We start from the raw sequence: 20783 nt of genomic DNA on the forward strand, positions 1-20783 counted from the left end.
GCAGGGATGAGAAGAAACCAAATCTTCTATAGAAACAAAGTGAAATCTAAAATGTTATACACACTTTCAGAAATACTTTACCGACTACTGCTGTCTCTTGGTCCAGGGGTGGAGGGTGACCAGTTGGAGAACTCAGTGCTAAAGAATCATGTGAATTGTAGCAAGAGAAGAGGGTTGTGGAGGACGCGGGCAGTGGAGAACGAGGTAAAGTGGTTCCATCTGACCTCTCAGGTAAATCAAGAGACATCTTAGAACCAGTGCTACTTGGTGACAATGATGAAAAAAAAGGATCTTCCAAGGACATGTAAGAATGCACCTGAACAGCACTAGAGTCCTGCTGCTTTGCATTAGAGGCATTGCCCGTTTGGCGCCGAGAGTCAGATGGCAGTGAATAATTCAGTTCTGCTGAAGAAACGTGCATCGCTTTTTGAGCCCGCCCAAGAGGAGAGTTGTGCGGTTGAGGTTCCAAACACAAAACATTCTCCTTGATATCCAGCTCCTTGGTGTCTCTTTGCTGCATCAGTTCAAAGGAAGTTGATTTGGTCCGCGTTATCGGCCCCTTTGAGTTGAAATATCCCCCTGCTACATTTGCAGGTTTGGAATTAAACAAAACGGGGCTCCAGTCTAGACTCTGATGTTTCTGAAGAGGCTCCCCAACTATTGGAAATGCCTTTGGCTCCCATTTCACGGTTGTGTCAGCATTTTTGTTACAACCACAATTTAGCTCCAAAATGTCAAACGAACTGCTCTGTTCAGCAGGGTGTAAAACTAACCCTTCCTTTTCACTTATTTCAGGAGTCCTGGGGCCAAAGGAAGAAGCGTCTGCACTTTTCAGCCTTATCTTTTGTTTATTCTGTTGCTTCACCATTTTTGCTTCTTTTATGCCACTGAAACAAAAAGAAAGCAATGATGGTACCGCAGCACCCCAAAGAGGCCTCTTCCCAGCATCACAATGAGTTCTAAGCATGAGATTTGCACTCCCCCAAACAATTAGATAACGCTGAGGTGTGTAAAATTGTACTCACCTTTTTGGTAAATTAGAATAAGACTCTGCTTCTAGGGTGGGATTTTGCTCAAGAACTGAATACTTTGCTTGAATCTTCAAGAAAAATAAGACATTGGTTGTTGGTGAAGAAATGGCAATGAGATTTTTTTTTTTTTTATGTTTTATTTATTTTTGAGAGAGTGAGCATGCGAGTGGGGGAGGGGCAGACAGAGGAGGGGACCGAGGATCCGAAGAGGGCTCTGCACAGACAGCAGCGAGCCCTATATGGGGTTCAAACTCACCAACCCATCAGGCTCAAATTCATGAACCGCAAGATCATGACCTGAGCCGAAGACGGACGTTTAACCGACAGAGCCACCCAGGCACCCCAGCAATGAGGTATTTTAAATTCATAAAGTTGAGAAGTTAGTTTTCAGAAAGCATAAAGTATTTAAATAATTCACATAAGAGATTTCCAAAATATCGAGTTTCTAAAATATTGAACCTAACAAGAAATTGTTCACATACTGAGGTCAAAGGGATCCAAAAAAAGGGAATAATAGTGTTATAGAAACTAGAAAGGGTTTCTTATAGCATCAAATATGGGAGTTTTAAAATGTCTTTGGGAGTAACTTCACTCTCAAGAACACCCTATCTTCAGAAATTACATCTTCTTAACTCTTAATGTTAATAAGTGCTCATTAGGCCCTCAGACTTATTTTTACCTCTTTCTTCCTTGCTATTCTCCAGCTATACTGGTTTTCTTGCCATTCTTTAAGTGTACCAAACGTTTCCAATTCAAGGCTTTTCCACTTACTATTCCCTCTAATTGAAATACTCTTGGCTCCAGATTTTGCATGTCTGGCTCTTTCTAAGTAATGATTCTCTACTTAAATGTCACCTGCATAAGAAAGTCTTCTCTGACCACTCAACCCCAAATCATACTCCCACACACTCGTCATCCTCTCTCGATCTTTTTTCCTTCATAGCCATTATCACATTATGAAATGTGTCACACAGAATCTTAGATACTATCAATTTGTGAAATATATCCTGATTTTAGAGATGTTTAAATATATTTTTAAATGTCAGTGGCAATCATCAGATTCCACCTGTTATGGGCTTAATTATGACTCCCAAAAAGAGATGTTGAAGTCCAACCCCTGACATCTGTGAATGTGACCTTATTTGGAAATAGAGTCTTTGCAGATATTATTAGTCAAGATGGATTAGGGTGAGCCCTATCATAATGACTTGTGCCCTTATAAAAACATATAGCAGAGACTCAGAGACATACAGGGAGAATGTCATGTGATGATGGAGACAGAGACTGGAGCAATGTACCCACAAGCCAATGGATGCCAAAGATTGCTGGCAAACTCCAGAAACTAAAAAGAAACAAGGAAGGCTCTCTAGAGCTATGAGAGAAAGCAGGGCCTTGCTGACACCTTGATTTCGGACTTCCTCCTCCAGAACCATGAGAAAATAAATTTGTTTTAAGCCCTCCTCAGTTTGTGATACTTGTTACAGCACGCCTAGTAAACTGATTAGAGACATTAATACCCCACTTTCAGTAATGGATACATCAGACAGAGGATCAATAAGGAAACAGAGGGCAGATGTGAATAACACCATAAGTCAATTAGATCTAACAGCACATATATAACAGTCCACCTAACAACATACATATTCTTCCCAAATTTATATGGAACACTTTCCAGGATATACCATATGGTAGGCCACAAAACAAGTCTTAATACGTTTTAAAAGATTGCCATCATACAAAGTACCTTTTCCAATTATAATGGATTGAAACTAGAAATTAATAGCAGAAGGAAAACTGGAAAATTCACAAATGTCTATAAATTAAACAACTAATGGGTCAAAAAAGAAATTACAACAGAAATTAGAAAATGCTTAGAAATGAATGAAAACACAGCATACCAAAATGTATAAGATACAGTGAAAGTGATATTCAGAGGGATTTTATAGCTATAGACACCCATTCTTAAAAAGAAGAAAGATCTTGAGGTACTTGGGTGGCTCAGTCAGTTAAGTGTCTGACTCTTGATTTCTGCTCAGGTAATGTAGGATTTCACAGTTGTGAAATCGAGCCCCACATTGGGCTCTGTGCTGGGTGTGGATCCTACTTGAGATTCTCTCTCTCCCTCTGCCCTTCCCTCTTTCAAAAAAGGAGAAGGAGGAGAAAGAGGAGGAGGGGGAGGAGAAAGACCTCAAATCAATAACTTCATACCTAAGGAACTAGAAAAAAAACAAACTAAACCCAAAGAAAGCAGAAGGAAAGAAATATTAAAGATTAGAGCAGAGATAAATGAAATAGAGACTAAGAAAACAGTGGAGGGGCGCCTGGGTGGCGCAGTCGGTTGAGCGTCCGACTTCAGCCAGGTCACGATCTTGCGGTCCGTGAGTTCCAGCCCCGCGTCAGGCTCTGGGCTGATGGCTCAGAGCCTGGAGCCTGTTTCCGATTCTGTGTCTCCCTCTCTCTCTGCCCTTCCCCCGTTCATGCTCTGTCTCTCTCTGTCCCAAAAATAAATAAATGTTGAAAAAAAAAATTTTTAATAAAAAAAAAAAGAAAACAGTGGATACAATCAACAAAACCAAAAATTGATCCTTTGAAAAGATCAATAAGAGGGGCAAACCTTAGTTAGACTAAGGAAAAAAAGAGGGAAGACTCAAATTACTAAAATCTCAAATTACAGAAATATAACTAGATACATTCTACCAATTTTACAGAAATAAAAAATATCACAAGACAATAGTATGAACAATTGTACACTGACAAATTGTATAACCTGGATGAAATGGACAAATTCCTCGAAACACATGATCAACCAAAACTGACTCCAGAAGAAATAGAGACATCTAAATAGACCTACAACTGGTAAGTAGATAGAATCAGTAATCAATCAAAAGACCTTCTGACAAAGAAACGTCCAAGACCAGATGGTTTCATTATTGAATTCCACCAAACATTTAATGAAGAATTAATGCAAACTCCTCCAAAAAACTGAATAGGTGAGAACACTTGCTAAGTCATTCTATGAGGCTAGCATTTACGCTGATACCAAAGCCACACAAAGATACTACAAGAAAAAGAAAACTACAGATCAATATCTTTTATGATTATTGATGCAAAGTCCTCAACCAAATACTAGCAAACTGAATTCAGCATCATATTAAAAGGATTATATAGCATGACCAAGTGGGATTTAGTCCCAGAACGCAAGGATTGTTCAACATACAAAAATCAACCCAGATAATACACCAAATTAATAAAATAAAGGGAAAAACCCCCATCTGATCATGTCAGTTGATGCAGAAGAAAAGCATTTGACAAAATTCATGATAAAAACACTCAACAATCTAGGAATAATAGACAGTGTCCTCAACATGATAAAGACCATATATGAAAAACCCACAGCTAACATTATATTCAATGGTGAAAAACTAAAAGCTTTTCCCTAAGATGAGGAATAAGACAAGGATGCCAATTTTTACCACTTCTATTCAACTTAGTACTTAAAATTCTAGCCAGAACAATTAGGCAAGAGAAAAACAAAAGGTGCCAAAACTGGAAAGGAGGAAGTAACATTATTTTCATTTGCAGATGATATGATCTCATATGTTGAAAGATTCCACACATGCACACAGAAACCTAGAAATAATCAACAAATTCAGTAAGGTTGAATCATCACACCCAAACCACTTGCCTTTCTATACACTAGTAATAAACAATCTGAAAAGAAAATTCAGAACACAGTTCTGATTATATTAGCGTCATAAAAGGCTTAGGAATAAATTTAATCAAGGAGATGAAAGACTTGTATACTAAAAACCACAAAACATTGCTGACAGAAACTAAATCAGACATAAATGAAAGACACCCCTTGTTCATAGGAAGACATAATATTGCTACAATAATAATATTACCCAAGGTGAGCTACAGATTCCATTAGATTCCTATAAAAATCCCAATGGTGTTTTGCAAAAAATACAAAAATCCAGGCGAAAATTCATATGGAATCTCAAGGGACCCTGAATCGCCAAACCAATCTTGAAAAGGAAGAGCAAATTCGGAGGACGCCTATTTCCTGATTTCAGAATATACTACAGGAGCACCTGGCTGGCTCAGTCAGTAGAGTATGTAACTCTTCATCTTGGGGTCATGAGTTCAAGCCCCACGTTGAGCATTGAGCTTACTTTTTTTAAATGTACTATAAAGACGGGCGCCTGGGTGGCTCAGTATGTTGAGCACCCGACTTCAGCTCAGGTCATGATCTCATGGTTTGTGGGTTCGAGCTCCCCATCGAGCTCAGTGTTGACAGCTCAGAGCCTGGAGCCTGCTTCGGATTCTGTGTCTCCCTTTCTATCTGCCCCTCCCCACTTGCACTGTCTCTCTCTGTCTCAAAAATAAATAAAAATGTTTAAAAAAAATGTTTAATATACTACAAAGGTACAGTAATAAAACAGCATGGTACTGGCATAGAACAGTCATAAAGACCAATGGAATAAAATAGAAAGCATAGCAATAAATTCACATATGTGGGAAACTGGTTTTTGGTGAGGGTGCCAAGACCATTCAATGGAGAAAAGACTCTATTCAGCAAATGGCTCTGGGACAACTGGATATCCACATGCAAAAGAATGAAGTTTTTAAACATTTTTTAATTAAATTTTTTATGTTTATTTTTGAGAGAGAGAGAAAGAGAGACAGAGCGTGAGTGGGGGAGGGGTGGAGAGAGATGGAAACACAGAATTTGAAGCAGGCTCCAGGCTCAGAGCTGTCAACACAGAGCCCAACGCAGGGCTCGAATCCACAAACCATGAGATCATGACCTGAGCTGAAGTCGATGCTTAACTGAATGAGCCACCCAGGCACCCCTAAACATTTTTTTAACATTTATTTATTTTTGAGAGATAGATTGTGAGTAGGGGAGGGACAGAAAGAGAGGGAGACACAGAATCCAAAGCAGGCTCCAGGCTCTGAGCTGTCAGCGCAGATCCCAATGTGGGGCTCAAACCCATGAACCGTGAGATCATGATCTGAGCCCAAGTCGGACACTTAACTGACTGAGCCACCCAAGTGCCCCCAAAAGAATGAAGTTTGACTCTTACCTTACAACATAATATAAAAATTAACTCAGAATGGATCAAATACTTGAACATAAGAACAAAAACTGTAAAACTCTTAGAAGAAAACACAGAAAGCTTCGTGACATTGGATTTGGTAATGATTTCTGGGCATGACACCAAAGGTACTAGCAGTAATAATAAATAGAAAGATTGAACTTTATGAACAGATTAAGAACATTTATGCATCAAAGTACATAATCAACAGTGTAAAACGGCAGCACACAGAATGAGAGACAATATTTGCAAGTCACATATCTGGCATGGGATTAATATCCAGAATATATAGAGAACTCCTAAAACTCAACAGCAACAAAAACCCAATTCAAAAGTTGGCAAAGGACTTGACAGACATTTTTCCAAAGACAGTATACAAATGGCCAGTGAGCACATGAAGCAATATTCAGCATCGCTAATCAGGAAAATTCAAACCAGAACAACAATGAGATATTACTTTATACCCATTAGAATGGCTACCATAAACAAAATAACAAGTATTGGTGAGGATGTGGAGAAATTGGAACCCTTGGACATTGCTGGTGGGAATGTAAAATGGTGCACTGCTGTAAAAATTGGTATGGCAGTACCTCAAAAAATTAAACTAGAATTATATGAAAAAATTAAATTAGAATTATATGATCCAGCATTTCCATTTCTGCATATATACCCCAAAGAACTGAAAACAGGGCACAAAACGATCTGTATACACTCATAATTTTAGCAGTATTATTTACAATAGCCAAAAGGTGGAAGTAAACCACCTGTTTACCAATGGATGAATGGAGAAACAAAACGTGGCATACAATGGAATATTATTCAGCCTTAAAAAGGAAGGAAATTCTGATACGTTATGATAGTGATGAACCTCGAGGACATTATGCTAAGTGAAATAAGCCAAACCCAAAGGGCGAATATCGTGTGATCTCACTGATAAGCGGTACCTAGCAGTAAAATTCACAGATATGGTAGAATTGTGGTTACTAAGGGCAGTGGAGAGGGTAGGGGGGAGGAAGGAATGGAGAGCTATTATTTAATAGGTATAAAGTTTCAGTTTTTCAAGATAAAAAGAGTTCGGGGAAGAGATGATGGTCATAACTGCACAACAAAATGAATGTTCATAGTATCACTCAATTATACACCTAGAATGAGTTCAGGTGGTGAATTTATGTGTATTTTACCACAATTTGAAAATTTTGAAAAAAAAAAAGTAGGCAAAGGATTTGGATATACATTTGTACAAAAAAGATATACCAATGACCGATAAGAACACAAGATGATGCTCAACATCACTAGTTATGAGGGAAATGCAAATCAAACCATAAGATACTATTTCACATCCATTAGGATGGCTATTATCTAAACAAAACAAAACAAAACAGAAAATACCAAGTGTTGGCAAAGATGTAGAGAAATTGGGACTCTCGTGCATTGCTAGTGGGGATATAAAATTTGCAACCACTGTAAAAAATTAGTTTGGTAGTACCTTTAAAAACAAAATCTAAAATTATTGTAGAATCCAGCAATTCCTGGATTCTTCTGGGTATATACCCCAAATAACTTAAATTAGGGACTTCAACACATATTGGCACATCAATTTTTATAGCAGCATTATTCCCAGTAGCCAAAAGGGGGAAACAATCCAAATGTCAATTGGTGGATGAATGAATAAGCAAAATGTGGAATGTACACACAATTGAATATTGTAAACCCATAAAAAGGAATGAAAGTCTGATGCATGCTAAAAAAAAAAATAGATGAACCTTAAGAACATGCCACATGAAATAAGCCAGATATAAAAGAATAAATACACAATTCCACTTACCTGATGTACCTAGAATAAGCAAGTTTATAGAAACAAAAAGTAGAATAGAAGTTGCTAGGGGTTGGGGTAGGGACCGTGGAGAGTTTCTGTTTAGGATGATGAAAAACTTCTAGCAATAAATAGGAGTGATGGTCACACACATAGGGAGGATACTTAAAGCCACTGCATTGTACGCTTAAAAATGGTTAAAATGGGGGCGCCTGGGTGGCTCAGTCGGTTAAGCATCCGACTTCAGCTCAGGTCACGATCTCGCGGTCCATGAGTTCGATCCCCGCCTCGGGCTCTGGGCTGATGGCTCGGAGCCTGGAGCCTGTTTCCAATTCTGTGTCTCCCTCTCTCTCTCTGCCCCTCCCCCGTTCATGCTCTGTCTCTCTCTGTCCCCAAAATAAATAAACGTTAAAAAAAATTTTTTTTAAAAAATGGCTAAAATGGTAATTTTTTCCATAGTGATAAAATGATATATCTTACCACAATAGAAAATATGAATGGGGAAAGTGTTTCCTTCTCTTCTATTTTCTGGTACAGATTGTGTAAAATTGGTGGTAATTCTTCCCTAAACATTTGGTAGAATACTCAAGTGAAATTATGTGGACCTGGAGATTTCTTTTTTGGGAGTTTTAAAATTATGACTTCAGGTTCCTTAACTGTGATGGGGCTATTCAAATGATCTATTTCATGTTGAGTAGGCTGTGATAGTTTGGTTTTTCTTTTTGAGGAAGTAATCCATTTTGTCTAAGTGGTCAGGTTCATTTGTATTTATTATCCTTTATTATCCTTCTGATGTCTGCAGAGCCTGTAGGCCTATCCCATTTCACTCCTGATATTGGTCATTTTTATTTTCTTCTTAAAAAAAAAATCAGCCATCATAGAGGTTTGTCAATTTTATTGATCATTTCAGCTCTTTTCTCCACTATTTTTCTGTTTTCACTTCATCAATTTCCAATCATTATTTCTTTCCTTCTGTTTTCTTTGGGTTTTTTTTTTTTTTACTCTTCCTGCCCCCCCCCCTTTAGATTCTTAAAGTGGGAAGTCAGATTATTGATTTGAGACTTACTGTCTTCAAATGTTTGTATTCAGAGTGCTATAAGCTTCCCTCTTAATACTGCTGTAGCTCTGTCCCACAAATTTCAATATGTTGTATTTTCATTTTTATTCAGTTCAATGTGTTTTTTTTTAAATTTCCCCTGAAACTTCCTCCTTCACTCAATGGATAATTTAGAAAAATGTAGTTTAGTTTATAAGTGTTTGAATCTTCTCCTGTTATCTTTCTGTTAATTGACTTCTAGTTTGATTCCACTGTGGACAGAGAATACATTCTGTATGATTTAAATTCTTTTAAATGTTTGAGCTTGTTTTATGGCCCAGAATATGATTGATCTTGGTATATGTTCCATCAGCACTTGAAAAAAGTGTGTATTCTTGTGTTGTTGATTCGAGTGCTCTATCAATATCAATTTGATCCTGTTGACTGATGGCGTTGTTAAGTTATCCTGTATTCTTGCTGATTTTCTATTGAGTTTTTCTATCAATTCTTAAGAGAAGGGTACTGTAGTCTTCTACTGTTGTCAGACTTGTCTATTTCTCCTTTCAGTTCTGTCAATTTTTGCTTCACAAATTTTGTAGCTCTGTTTGGTCCGTACACACTTAGGACTGCTATGTATGTATGACTTATTGGTGGATTGGTTTTTTTACCATTATATATTGTCCCTTCCTGCCTGTGATAATTTTCTTGCTCTGAAGTCTACTGTATCTGGTATTAATATAGTTACTCTACTGATTTCCTTCATTCCTGTTTATATGAATACATGATGTATCTTTTTTTCCAGTCTTTAAACCAACCTGTATATTTGCAGCATGTTTCTTATAGACACATATAGTCGTTATGTTTTCTTTTTTTTTTTTTTTAAATGTTTATTTCTTTTTGAGAGAGAGAGAGCGAGAGTGCATGAGCAGGGGAGGGACAGAGAGAGAGGGAGACACAGATTCCAAAGCAGGCTCCAGGCTCTGAGCTGTCAGCACAGAGCCCGATGTGAGGCTCGAACTCACAAACAGTGAGATCGTGACCTGGGCCGAAGTCGGACGCTTAACCAACTGAGCCACCCAGGCGCCCCAGTCGTTATGTTTTCAATACACTCTGCCAATCTGTCTCTCTCTCCTTTTTTTTTTTTTTTAAAGAGAGAGAGAGTGCACAAGCAGGGAAGAGGGGCACAGGGGGAGGGGGAGAGAGAGAGAGAGAGAGAGAGAGAGAGAGAGAATCCTAAGCAGGCTCCATGCTCAGCACGGAGTCCGACACCAGGCTTGATCCCATGACCCTGGGATCATGACCTGAGCCGAAATCAAGAGTCGGATGCTTAATCAACTGAGCCACCCAGGCACCCCCCAATCTTTCTCTTAATTGGTATACTTATGCCATTTACATTTAGCATAATTATTGACATGTTAGGGCTTAAGTCCGCCATTTTATTTCTTGTTTTCTGTTCTGTTTTTCATTTCTCTTTTCTTTTTCCTGCATTTTTTAGAATTTCGTTTTGATTTACCTATAGAGTTTTTTAAGGTATGTCTTTGTATAGCTTCTGTAGTGGTGGCTCTAGGTATTACATTATATACACATAACCTATCACAGACTATAGGTGTTATCATATCACTAGTTCAAGTACAGAAACCTCACCTCCTTTACGTCCGTAACCTTTCCCTGTTTATATTGGCTTAAATACTTCCTCTAATACATTTGGAACCACATAAGACTGTATAATTTTTGCATCAATCATCCAACAATTTAGAAAGCTCAAGAAGAGAAATTAAACCTATTACATCTACATGTCCTTCCTTCTTTCATCATTTCCTTTCTGTTTAGAAAACTTCCTTTGCCATTTTTTTTTTTTATATGCAAGGTCTCCCAGACAAATTCTCTTAGTTTTTTGGTGGTTGTTGTTTGTTTATTTTTCCATCTGAGAATGTCTTGATTTCTTCTTCATTCCTGAGGGGTATTTTCACTGGGTGTGAGTTTCTGAGTTGCCAATTATTTTCTTTCTGCACTGGAGAAATATATGTCGCTTCCATCTGGCCTCTATGGTTTCTGATGACAAATTTGCTATCATTATAATTGTTTTCCCCCTATAGTGAAGATCATTTTTCTCTGGCTGCTTCATAGAAGTTTTCTTTTTAGCTTTCAGCAGCTTCATTATGATGCATCTTTTGTTGTTGTTGTTGTTTTGATAGGGAGAGAGAGTATGAGCAGGGGAGAGGGGCAGAGGGAGAGAAAGAGAGAATCCCAAGCAGGCTCTGTACTCAGTGCAGAGCCCAGCACGGGACTTGATCCCATGACACTTGGGATCATGACCTGAGCCGAAATCAAGAGTCAGACGCTCAACCAACTGAGCCACCCAGGCAGCCCAAATGTGATGAGTCTTTAAGTTCTTTTTTTGCCTTGACTTTTTTCCCCTCTCCTTCTTGAACTCTGCTGACACAAGTGCTAGTTTTTTTGTTATAGTCCCTTAATTCCCTAAGGCTCTGTTTGTTCTCTTTTCCAGTCTATTTTATTTCTGATGTTGAGACTGGGAAATTCCTATTCTATTTTCTAGTTCATTAGTTCTTTTTTTCTGTAGGTACCCTGAATTCTGCTTTTGAGCCTATCTACTCAACTTGTTTCAGTTACTACCTTTTTCAGTTCTAAAATTCCCATTTGGTTCCTCTTTATATCTTCTGTTTCTTTGCTGAACCCTTTTATTAATTCTTTGCTGAGACTTTCCTTTTTCTTTTTTTCAAAAATTTTTAATGTTTATTATTTTTTTTAATGTTTGTTTTTGAGAGAGAGAGAGAGAGCAAACAGGGGAGGGACAGAGAGAGGGAGACACAGAATCCGAAGCAGGCTCCAGGCTCCTTGCTGTCAGCACAGAGCCCAATGTGGAGCTCGACCACACAGTGAGATCATGACCTGAGCCAAAGTCGGACGCTTAAGCGAAAGGTCACCAAGGCGCCCCAAGATTTTCCATTTTTAAAATCTTTTCAAGCATGTTTGTAATTGCTCATTGAAGCATTTTTACAGTGGCTGCTCTAAAATCTTTGTCAGATAATTCTAACATCTCTATCATCTCAGTATTGTCATCTATTGATTGTCTTTCATTCATTTGGTTTGAGGTCTTCCCAGATTCTTGGTATGACATGTAATTTTCAATCGAACCCTAGACATTTCTGTATCGTTATGAGGCTCTGGATCTTAGTTAAGCCTCTTTTAACTGGGTTCTTCTATTTTTAACTCCATTCTGACAGGGGAAAGGAAAGGTGCTGCCTCATTACTGCCTTGTTATTGCCACATAGAATCGACCTCCCCTAGTCTGCTCGCTGAGCCTCTGTTGACACCCAAGCAGAAACACATCAGGAGAGGCTCCCCATGTGGTCTCCACTGACACTGCAGGAAGCTCTCATGGAGGCCAATGGGGATGAAAGTCTTCGCTCTTTACCTGATCTCTGACACCACTTCAGCACTTTACTACGGTTTTAGAAAGGTGAGAATCTAGGGGGCGCCCGGGTAGCTTAGTCGGTTAAGCATCTGACTCTTGATCTCAGCGCCGGTCACGATCTCATGGTTCCTGAGTTCAAGCCTCGCATGGCGCTCTGCGCTGACAGTGTGGAGCCTCCTTGGGATTCTGTCTCTCCTTCTCTCTGCCCCTCACCTGCTTGTGCTCGCTCTCTTTCTCAAAATAAATAAACAAACCTGAAAGAAAGAAAGAAAGAAAGAAAGAAAGAAAGAAAGAAAGAAAGAAAGAAAGAAAGAAAGATGGGAATCTAGTACCCCACTCAGCCTTTGCTGACATGGGTGGGGTTAGGGGCCATTATTTTCTGTGGTGTTGACTAAAGGAGAGTAATGATTATCTAAACGTTTTCTATCTTGCTGGACTGCCCCTTTACTGATCCTTTGCCTAGACAGAGCAGGCTTTTGTTGTTGTTTTGTTTTGTTTTGTTTTGTTTTGTTTTGTTTTGTTTGTCTGTACCATTGGCATTTCCAGGTTGTTGACTTTCAGTTCCAAGTCTGCAAAAATGAGGCAAAAGAAAACCCAAGGAACTTATCATCATGTCTTTCCTCAGGTCCCAAAGTCCCTAGCTAGTCTGACTTCTTTCTATCTTTCAGAGCCTTCTTAGAGTTGTTTTATTTATAATGTCAGTTGTTTCCAGTTGCACTTAGTGGGAGGAATAGGGGGGAAAAAGTATGTCCACTTGATCTTCCCAGAAACAGAAATCCTCTTTAGTTAACTTTAACCAATTCCCTCTATGGGAGTTTGAGCTGTGTTCCTATGTTCCCATCTACTGACTAAAGGCCCACTTCAGGCAACTCACCTGGAGCCATGACACTGCTACTGGGCTAAATTTGAGTATTGTCATTTTCTGGAACCTAAATAAAATATTAGTCCGCATACTCTAGCAACACATTAAAAGAATATCTTTTGTTCAAGAAGGGTCCATTCTAAGAGTACAGAGATGGTTTGATACCACCAAATCCAATGATATGACTGTACTAATAGGTTAAAGGAGAAAATCCATGTGATCACTCCACGAGTGCAAAAATATGCAATTGAGAGACTTCAACATTCTTTCTCTAAAAATTTCCTAGTAAAATAGAAATTAATAAATACTCTCTTTAAACAATTAAAAAACAACAGTCAAATGTATAATTGCACCAAAAAAGGATAAAATGCCTAGGAATAAATTTAACCAAGGAGGTAAAAGACCTATACCTATAAGACATTAGTTAAAGGAATTGAAGATGTCAACAACAAATGGAAAGATATACCATGCTCATGAATTGGACGAGTTTATACTGTTAACACTTGGGTTCATACAACCCAAAACAATCTACAGATTCAATGCAGCCCCTGTCAAAATACCAATAGCAATTGGCAGAACTAGAACAAATAATCCTAAAATTTGTATGGAACTACAAAAGACCTCAAATAGTCAAAGCCAATCTTGAGAAAGAAGAAAAAAGCTAGAGGTGTCACAATCCCAGATTTTAAGATATATTACAAACTATATTCATCAAAACAGTATGGTACTGACACAAAAATAGATGCATAGATCAATGGAACAGACAGAGATCCCAAAAACAGACCCACATTTATATAGTCAACTAATCTGTGACAAAGGTGAAAAGAATATACAATGGGGAATGACAGTCTTTGCAGTAAATGGTGTTGGGAAAACTGGACAGCTACATGCAAAAGAATTAAACCGGACCACTCTCTTATACCATATAAGAAAATAAAGTAAAAATGGATTAAAGACCTAAATGCAAGTCTTGAAATCATAAAACTCCTAAAAGAAAACATAGGTAATCTCTTACAGTAATCTCTTGGACATTGGCCTTAGCAAAATATTTATGGATATGTCTCCTCAGGCAAGGGAAACAAAAGTAAAAATAAAACTACTGGGACTACACTACAATGAAAAGCTTTTGCACAGCAAAGGAAATCATCAACAAAATAAAAAGTCAACCTACTGAATGGGAAAAGATATTTGTACATGATATATCCATAAGGGGTTAATATCCAAAATATATAAAGAATTTATACACTCAATACAAAAAAAAAAAATCAGATTAGAAAATGGGCAGAGGATGTGAATACACATTTTCCCAAAGAAGACATGCAGATGGTCAACAGGCACGTGAAAGATGCTCAACATCACTAATCATCAGGGAGATGCAAATCAAAACCACAATGAGATGTCACCTCACACCTGTCAGAATGGCTACTATCAAAAACACAAGAAACAACATGTGTTGGAGAGGTTGTGGCAAAAAGGGAACCCTTGTGCATTGTTGGTGGGAATATAAATTGGTGTGGCCACTATGGAAAACAGTATGAAGGTTCCTTAAAAAATTAAAAATAGAACTACCATTTGATCGCGTAATCACACTACTGGGTATTTACCCGAAGAATATAAAAACGCTAATTCGAAGGGATATATGCATGCCTATGTTTATGGCAGCTTTATTTGCAATAGCCAAATTACAGAAGCAGCCCAAGTGTCTATCCATAGCTGAATAAAGAAGTGATATATATGTGTGTGTGTGTGTGTGTGTGTGTGTGTGTGTGTGTGTGTGTAAGTGTGTGTGTAAACTGGACAGCTACATGCAATAATACGTATATTACTATATATATATATATATATATATATATATATATATATATATATAATGGAATATTAGCCACAAAAAAGAATGAAATCTTGCCATTCGCAACAACATGGACAGATCTAGAGAGTATTATGCTAAGTGAAATAAGTCACACAGAGAAAGACAAATACCTTATGCTTTCACTGATATGGGGAATCTAAAAAGCAAAATAAACAAGCAAAAAACAGACTCTTAACTATAGAGAAGAAACTGGTGGTTGCCAGAAGGGAGGCTTGTGGCAGAAAGGGTGAAATAGATTAAGAGGTATAAACAAACAAACAAATGTCTCCAAGTCAGCATCACACTTTATAGTGAAACATGAGAATCTTTTCCATTAAAATTCGGTTGTCCATAATCGCCTCTATCATTTAACCTGGGAATACTAGCCAATGAAGTAGGCATAAACAGGATACAAGTAGCAATTTCTAACAAAACTATATTCTTATTTCCATGTCCTTCTACCACATTGTTTTTCCTTGAAGTTGACACTAACAATAGGATTACTTAGTCCATTTCAAGCCTCAACAGTTTTTCTGGCTTTCTTTCCTTTCCCCATGATTCAGCGTTCAACTGACAGGAGTTACCATCAGAATCATGTCTTACATACTTTGTATTCTTAATACTGTGATAACAGTAGGTCCTCAGTGAATATTTTCAGATTAAGAATCCAGGGGTGTCTGGGTGGTTCAATCGGTTAAGCTTCCAACTTTGGCTCAAGACATGATCTCACGGTTCGTGGGTTTGAGCCCCACATCAGGCTGTATGCAAACAGCTCAGAGCCTGGAGCTGGCTTCAGATTCTGTGTCTCCTTCTCTCTGTGCCCCTCCCCCACTTGTGTGTACATGTGCTCTCTCTCTCTCTCTCTCAAAAATAAATAAATGTTGAAAAAAAATTTTAATATTAAAAATTAAGTTAATATGTATATGTAACTAAATATACCCTTGTAAGGTAAAACAGTAATTTTGTCTTCCTAAAGTTTGTTCAGAACCTAATACTTTGTGACTATATAGAACAAGTACTTGACTTCTCAGTTTTCATGATGAGATCAAAATAGCATATCCTAGAATGCTCAATATTTCTTAACTGGAATTTGGTTAAATCATAATTGTTTTTATACCTAAGACCTTCAGTTGAAAATCCTCTACATGCTCTAAAATATTGACAAAATTTGATGAGGCATACGCAATCAAAACGCAGCTAGAAGAACCTGAAAATTCACATCAGTACTCAACTCTGAATTCACTTTAGGGTTGTCACTCTCACTTTTAACTGGCGACACAGCTATTTACGTGGAAAGAGAATATACACTTGCCCTGTCACTCACTCCTATGGTTTCTAAATTTCGCTGAAAATCGTATACCATAGGTGAACCAAGAGATTCATTTTCTACATTGGAGTACTTCAATTAATTTGTCCTTCTCCACAGGAGATCGGCAGCGTAGCCCCACGCACCCCATGTCCCATTTACTTGTGACAATGGATCATTAGGTAAGTTCGACAACTGATCTGAGATCCCTTGACCAAAATCAAATATGAAAAAGAAAGAGAGACAAAATATCAAGTTTAATGTTTACCTCTGTTCCTGACTTTTTACCCCTGATGACATCCATCTGTCTCTTAAATAGTTCTAATACAGCCTTGTAGACCAGTTCATACTGTTCCTGCAGAGCATCACAAACCGGAACAGGGGAAAACAAACAAAAAACTTGGTGAAATACAGAACCAGAGTTTGGGAGTATGCATATCAGTCAAATCTTAGTGTAGCAGATCTGAAGATCATCAACAGTAGTTTAATTGTAGTGCCCTTATGTTTGTGTGGCCCATTTCGGATTGCAAAGCGCTTTTAGGCTGCTAAATGCAGCTAAATATTTGATCGTCTACCTCTAAATATACAAGGAAGGGCCTTCCAGCATGTTTTATGTTCTACTCCACCTTCTCACTTATCTTTCTCTCCACCATCATCCCTGCAGTTCTATTTTCCTTGCTTACATTTTAAAAGTTGTATTGGATCCTGGATGCATTTTTTTTTTGTCAGTTACCTTCATCTTTTCCAGAAAAAGTTAGATAGAATTGTGGTTGATGGGTAGATAGATGGCTTCAATATGTATTCTCAAACTTGACCCTCACAATTGATCTGTAAAGTAGGTAGCCTGTTATTCCTGTTCACACTGTGCAAGGTCATTCAGAAGTAAGGTCCAGATTTGAATTAGAACTTGAATCTTCTGACTCTTAGTTTAGTGCACTTGGATCAAGCTGCTGAAACGTTCTAGCAGAGATGCTGAAGCGACGTAGAGCACTGAAGGGTTTGGAAATTTGTGCTTGTAAAAGGATTTCACCATAGAAAATGAGACCACCACAATTACAAGATTTGTGGGGAGTTTTCTGCCACCATACTTGATCAAGCACTTGATTTTGTATCTACTTTTCATCTGAAAGAGCCTAAACAGGGTTTCCCCTGACACTTTACACAACTCCATACAAATAAAGCACAACCTTTGCCAATTACAATTTTAGCAGGAGAACAATAGAGTCTATCACCCAACACATCCATTGGTACACTCTTCTATTTTTTTTAAGAAGAGAGAAAAATCAGACAGGAAGCACCCAGCTGGTTACAGTGGTTATTTCCTGGTTAGCGTGGTGTCAGAAAAAGCAGCTACAACTGGTAAGGTATTTGTTCAGCTAGTTGCTGATAGTGCCAGCATGGGAAGGCTAACTTAAAATCGTTTCGGCTGTCTTCCAACTCTTACAAGTAGGCCTGAAATGAACTTTCTCTGAAATGGGGTATGGTTGTATTTCTTGATGCAGTTTCACAGTGTGATATTAGACAACTAGGATGCAACCTCCTGGAATCTTTATACATTTACAGGGATCAGCCTTCTTTGAAGTCTGGTAGTACTAAACCAGCCAATGCTTACATTTCACAGAAACTTTTTCCCTTACAAGCTGAATATAGAAACACCTACAGTCAACACATGAAAAAAAAAGTTTTTTTCCACTAGCTATTAGTGGAAAACCTGTGTGGGCCAAACAGAAGGCTTATATTATAATAGCTCTTCATTTTTTCCCTCCCATTCACAAATGCTAGATGAAAATATCTAAACTGTCGCTGTCAATTATTTTACCTCCAAATCTACGTGCAAGTTCACTTTGTAAGTGCTTTAAACACTTGAAGGTCTTGCTACTTAAGCAGCAAAAATTAGTTGTAACAAATTGTGTGAAAGTGTCTGTTGCTTAATAAATATCAGTAAACACTTGGTGAATAAGGAATGAGGAATGCCAAACTCCATCTTAAAGATGGAGACCATTTATTTAGAAATGTGGGTAAAACGATTGGCGTGGAAATCTGGGTGAAATTAACATCGTAGAGAGTGAGAGATCTGTGCTGGGAATGTTTCATCGAGGAGGCGGAGCTTAAGTGGGGAGGAGAGGACAAAACCGAGGAAGAGCATCTGAATGGAATGAAGGGGCATGAGTAATTTGGGGTGGATTAAAATATGGTGATACATATATACATATGTACATACATACATATATATACATATAATGTATTGTGATGCATATAATATTGTGATCGTATATATGTGATCCGTATATATGTGATCCGTATATATAATACATGTATCTTGTGATACATATATATAATCATATGTATAGTATGATTGTAATTATGTTTTTTAAGTTTGCACACAATAAGGATCAGGAGAGACTATAGAACAATAATAATCGTGGCTACCTCTAGGTGATAGGATTATGGTTGATTTTATTTTTATTTTTAATTAAATAAAAAAATGAGTATATAAAATGCATTCCCCAGATTCTGTTACCACTTCCTGAAGTAGAAATTACAAGTCTCTGATTTTCTCTGGTTTCAGAAATGAATCACTACTACAAACCAGCAAGTTAACCTGACCCAGGTATTATATCTTGAGTACATCAAAGAGCTTGTTGAATTTTTTCAACATCCCTTGTAAGAAACATAAAGTTACTGAGTTTCTTCATATTTTTTGCACAGACAGTAGAATACAAGGAATGAGAGGAATGTGACCCAAGCCAGGGATGTAGGAAAAATATTGATATATTCAGAGTTTGAGGAAATGCAAATGGACTCATGCACTTAGTAGTAAATTGGTGTTATAGCTAAAAATCAGCTATTTGGGGATGCCTTACTATGAAACCGAGAGAGGTAGGAAGACCCAGACACATGTTACCATCCATTCACAATAGTTGCATACCTGAGTTTGAACAAATGAAGGCCTTTGTGTTCGCATTTCCTGGATCAAACTAAAAATACTGAAGTTCTCAGGAATGATCTATCAAATAAAGAGAAACAATATCTTATTCCTTTGTTCCTAGCTTTGCTAATAAATTATTTCTCACGGTCTTGTTACCCCCATGGCATCTGTTGTCCTAACACAAGATCATATCAGAAAAAGAATGCGTCTTTAAAATGAATGAGATTTCTCTTCACTTGTGTCATGATTTAGAGCCTGGTGTTTTCCCCAGAAAAGACTGAAGAAACTCTTGAGAATGATTTCACATGGGGTGACCAGATGTCTGAAGTTAAACATATAATGAAGGTGGAGCCTGGGTAGGTGAGCAAATATGAGAATTTTATGAAATAAAAGAAGTTGGCAGATAGGTTTAAAGCCCATATTTCACACTTCTCACTTCCTATTATTAGACTTTAAGAAAATGATTTCTAGGGGCACCTAGGTGGCTCAGTCCATTAGGCACTGACTTCAGCTCAGGTCATGATCTCACAGTTTGTGAGTTCGAGCCCCGCGTCGGGCTCTGTGCTGACAGGGCCTGAAGCCTGCTTAGGATTCTGTGTCTCCCTCTCTCTGCCCCTCCTCCACGTGTTCTCTCTCTCTCTTTCAAAAATAAACAAAACATTTAAAAAAAATTTTTTAAATGATTTATAGATTGGAACACAAGGCTTGATTGGGGTAGATTGAGTCCATCCATTACAGCCATTTGGATAAAGGAAGGGTACCTGTGTAATTTGGGGCTGTGATTCTCAAACACTTCAGAAGCATCAGAAGCACCTGGAGAGCTTGCTGGGCCCCCACCTCCAGTTTCTGCTTCCGTTCTCCCAAGGTAGGACCCAAGATTTTGCATTTCTAACAAGTTCTCAGGTGATGCTGATGCTGCTTCTCTGGGACACTTCGAGGACCACCAACTTAGGGACTGATTTAATCATCTGACAAAGTGAGTCTACAAGTGAATATTCTAGAAAATAGGAGTCATGGAAATAGGTGTTTGGAAGAACCAAACAATTCCTAAGTCTGCATGTAACAGGGTAGGCAAACAGGAAGCGCCTGCGGAGAGAAACTCACCCCGTCTTTTAGCAACATCCAGGTATAATCGATAGCGCAGATAACACCAGTCCTTCCACAACCGGCACTGAAAGGAAAGATCACAGTGGCACATACAGTTGCAGAGACTGCATTGTTGACAGTAGCTGGGAAATTTCACCAGCAGATTGAGGAAGAAGTAACCGAGAGGCAACAAAACGTTCTAAACCCCCCATTTCCCAGAGCACGTCTCTTGGTTGCCACATGCACACACTGAGCCTCGGGACAGATCCTCGGCCACTTCTCACCCGCAAGGGTGTCTGGAGCGGCACTGTTCTCGAGTAACTTGTCAGAAAA

General features: G+C 38.2%; 1 protein-coding gene and 1 long non-coding RNA gene across 3 annotated transcripts in view; one reads left to right on the forward strand and one right to left on the reverse strand.

Moving 5' to 3' along the window:
* Positions 1 to 20783, forward strand: part of LOC147578262 (uncharacterized) — a 53524-nt gene that overhangs the window by 24744 nt on the left and 7997 nt on the right. The window contains exon 2 of the long non-coding RNA XR_015255000.1: positions 16556 to 16617. This is a non-coding gene — a long non-coding RNA (uncharacterized LOC147578262). The remainder of the gene's footprint in view (positions 1 to 16555; positions 16618 to 20783) is intronic.
* The window catches only part of PTPN22 (protein tyrosine phosphatase non-receptor type 22), a 60272-nt gene that overhangs the window by 21991 nt on the left and 17498 nt on the right, over positions 1 to 20783 (reverse strand). For both annotated transcript variants that reach the window (XM_086717875.1, XM_025933921.2), the window contains 5 exons: positions 20469 to 20535; positions 19365 to 19442; positions 16704 to 16790; positions 1026 to 1099; positions 82 to 887 (listed from right to left, as the gene is read on the reverse strand). In XM_086717875.1, coding sequence (XP_086574001.1) covers positions 82 to 887; positions 1026 to 1099; positions 16704 to 16790; positions 19365 to 19442; positions 20469 to 20535 — 1112 coding nt within the window. The remainder of the gene's footprint in view (positions 1 to 81; positions 888 to 1025; positions 1100 to 16703; positions 16791 to 19364; positions 19443 to 20468; positions 20536 to 20783) is intronic.

Source organism: Puma concolor, chromosome C1 (genome assembly GCF_028749965.1).
Source record: "Puma concolor isolate L17-30 chromosome C1, mPumCon1.1.hap2, whole genome shotgun sequence".
Lineage (NCBI taxonomy): Eukaryota > Metazoa > Chordata > Mammalia > Carnivora > Felidae > Puma > Puma concolor.